Genomic DNA, 2,462 nt, shown 5'->3' on the forward strand with positions numbered 1-2,462 from the left:
TTTTCTTTTTGTTTTTGTCTCCTGCAGGTCTAACTTCCCTATGTCAAACACACAGAGTAGAGGAATACCCGTAATTGAACTTGACCCCGAATTAGAGCGTACTTTAAGAATAGTTAATTAAAATTTAGGCACCCAAGGTGATGACGTCGACCAGCAAATGACACCATTGGTCGACACTCATGACCCTGTTTTACCTGATATTTGTGGGGACGGTGAAATATGGAGACAACCTCCCGCTCCACTCCCTCAAGAGTACTATACGGATTATGAAAATATCACATACTCTAATGGGCGACTCGTCTTGCCCCCTCTACCACACGACTACAGTTTTGTGGTGACTAGTAGTTTGATGCGAATGCTCATTGCTAGAGGTTTGTTTTTAGGGCTACCTTCTGAGGATCCACATGACCACATCTCTAAGGTAAGGGCAGTGTGTAAAAGTTTTGTAGGGAGGCCCGATTTGAATATGAATGTATCGGGCTAAGAGTTTTCCCTTTATCACTAAGGGGAGAGGCTATTATCTGGTTTAGTAAGCTCGGCTATGACTCAACCTACACTTGGAATCAACTGAGGAATGCTCTCTTAGCACGCTACTACCTAGTGTCTAAGAAACGATACCACAAAAGACAGAGTAAACAACATTATGGCACTAAAGAGAGAGTCACTTAGCTGTTCATAGGATATGTTAACTTCATTCTTGCTAACTGTCCCGAATCACCGCATAGATTATCAGACTATAAAAGAGCATTTCTATAGGGGACAATATGATAATAAGAAAGCGGTGTTGCACACGATAGTGAGTGGTTCTTATGGGAAGTGTCTTTATGCCGAGATTGCTGAAAAGTTAGAGAAAATCTCCCAAAATAATAAAAATTGGAGTACCAGGAAGTCAGATACTATGAGGAACACCTTCGCAGTCGAATCCGAACAAAACTCAGTTGGAAATGATCTTCGTGAGGAGATGGATCAAATGACAACTGATCTTTGTTTGGTGTTTAAACATGTTGTTGGGATGCGGAAAAGGAAAATACGGTGAACTACCTATCTAAACCACCACCACAAAATGATGAATATTACTATGAAGAGGAATCCTACGTGGGGTTTCCGACTGAATGCCCAAGGCTCCAATAAGGAGAATTGGATCAAGGGTCAAGAAAACAAAGGTCGGAACTATGGTAATTCTAGTCGCGAGGGTCATTATGTCCGAGATAGAAATTACAACCACGACAACAACTTTAACTGGGTAACTATTGTAACAGAAATGATAGGAGTTGGCCCTATGTTCCACCTCAAAATCGTTAAGTTGCTCCTAGGGATGATGGAGGTAGTATGACGCGAGTTGAGGATATGATGCATAAAACGATGAGGAGGTTCTATGCTAGTGATGAGCATACTAAAGATTTAAGGAATGACTTAGTGGGAGTAGGGAAGAAAGTTGATACATATGCAAACTCGATTAAGAATCTTGAGTTGCAAATGGCCTAATTATCTTCAATAGTGAACACACGGCAACCGGGCACTCATCCTAGAAACCCTGCCAAAAATCTGAAAAATGATGGGCATCGACACCCCTATGTTGTCTTGTGTAGAAAAAGTGATATGAGATGATGATACGGTTGTGGAGGTTAGTGGTGAGTTAGAATATAAAATGGTAAAACATGTTGAGGTTCCCCAAGAGGTGACCCTTATGCCTAGACCACCACCTCCTTTCCCACAAAGGTCATTAAAAAAAGAGCGAGGATGGTAAATACCGACATGTTATAACGATGTTGAAGTTGTTTCCTACCATTGTCCCTTTGTTAGAAGCTCTTGAACAAATGCCCGGTGCTGCCAATTTCATAAAAGATTTTGTTACGATGAAAAGATTAGTCCTTTGTGAGGATGATGATAGAATGCAGCATTCTAGTGTTATTGCTACAAGATCTCTATTGCAAAAGAAAGAAGATCCGGGTACTTTCACTATTCCTTGTACAATCGGGTTATTACATTTTGCAAAAGCATTATGTGATCTTGGGGAAAACATAAATTTGTTGCCCCTCTCTATTTACAAGAAGTTGGGTTTGAGTGACACAAAGACCACTGCGATGCATCTACTGATGGCCAATCGAACGTTGAAAAGGCCTAGGGATACTCCCTGATGTTCTAGTAAAAGTTGAGTCATTGATATTTCCGGCCGATTTTGTGATTCTTTATTGTGAGGTACATTTTGAGGTGCCTATTATTCTTGGGAGGTCATTCCTTGCTATAGGTAGAGCCTTGGTTTATATATAAAAGGAGGACATGAAATTTTGGCTGAACAATGAAGAAATGACCTTCAACATTTGTAGGTCCATGAGGTAGAGTGGTTAGCTCCAATCGGTATCGACTATATCCTATAGAGTTGAAGAGTCATCTGATGTACAAATTGAAGAGTATCTGCGTGTAGAGGCATTGGTGGCAGTAATCATGAATTTTTATAGTGA

General features: G+C 40.6%; 1 protein-coding gene across 1 annotated transcript; it reads left to right on the top strand.

Annotated features, from left to right (window-relative positions):
- The first annotated feature begins 1,766 nt into the window (after positions 1-1,766).
- On the top strand, positions 1,767-2,138 carry LOC138349198 (uncharacterized). The gene has a single exon (XM_069299529.1). It carries the CDS (start codon positions 1,767-1,769, stop codon positions 2,136-2,138), a length of 372 nt encoding a protein of 123 aa, XP_069155630.1.
- Positions 2,139-2,462: the final 324 nt, after the last annotated feature.

The sequence above is a fragment of the Solanum lycopersicum genome, chromosome 6 (assembly GCF_036512215.1).
Source record: "Solanum lycopersicum chromosome 6, SLM_r2.1".
Taxonomy (NCBI): Eukaryota; Viridiplantae; Streptophyta; class Magnoliopsida; order Solanales; family Solanaceae; genus Solanum; species Solanum lycopersicum.

What these genes read in the sequence shown, in the direction of transcription:
- LOC138349198 (XM_069299529.1), top strand. Translation starts at nt 1,767, where the DNA reads ATGTTGAAGTTGTTTCCTACCATTGTCCCTTTGTTAGAAGCTCTTGAA.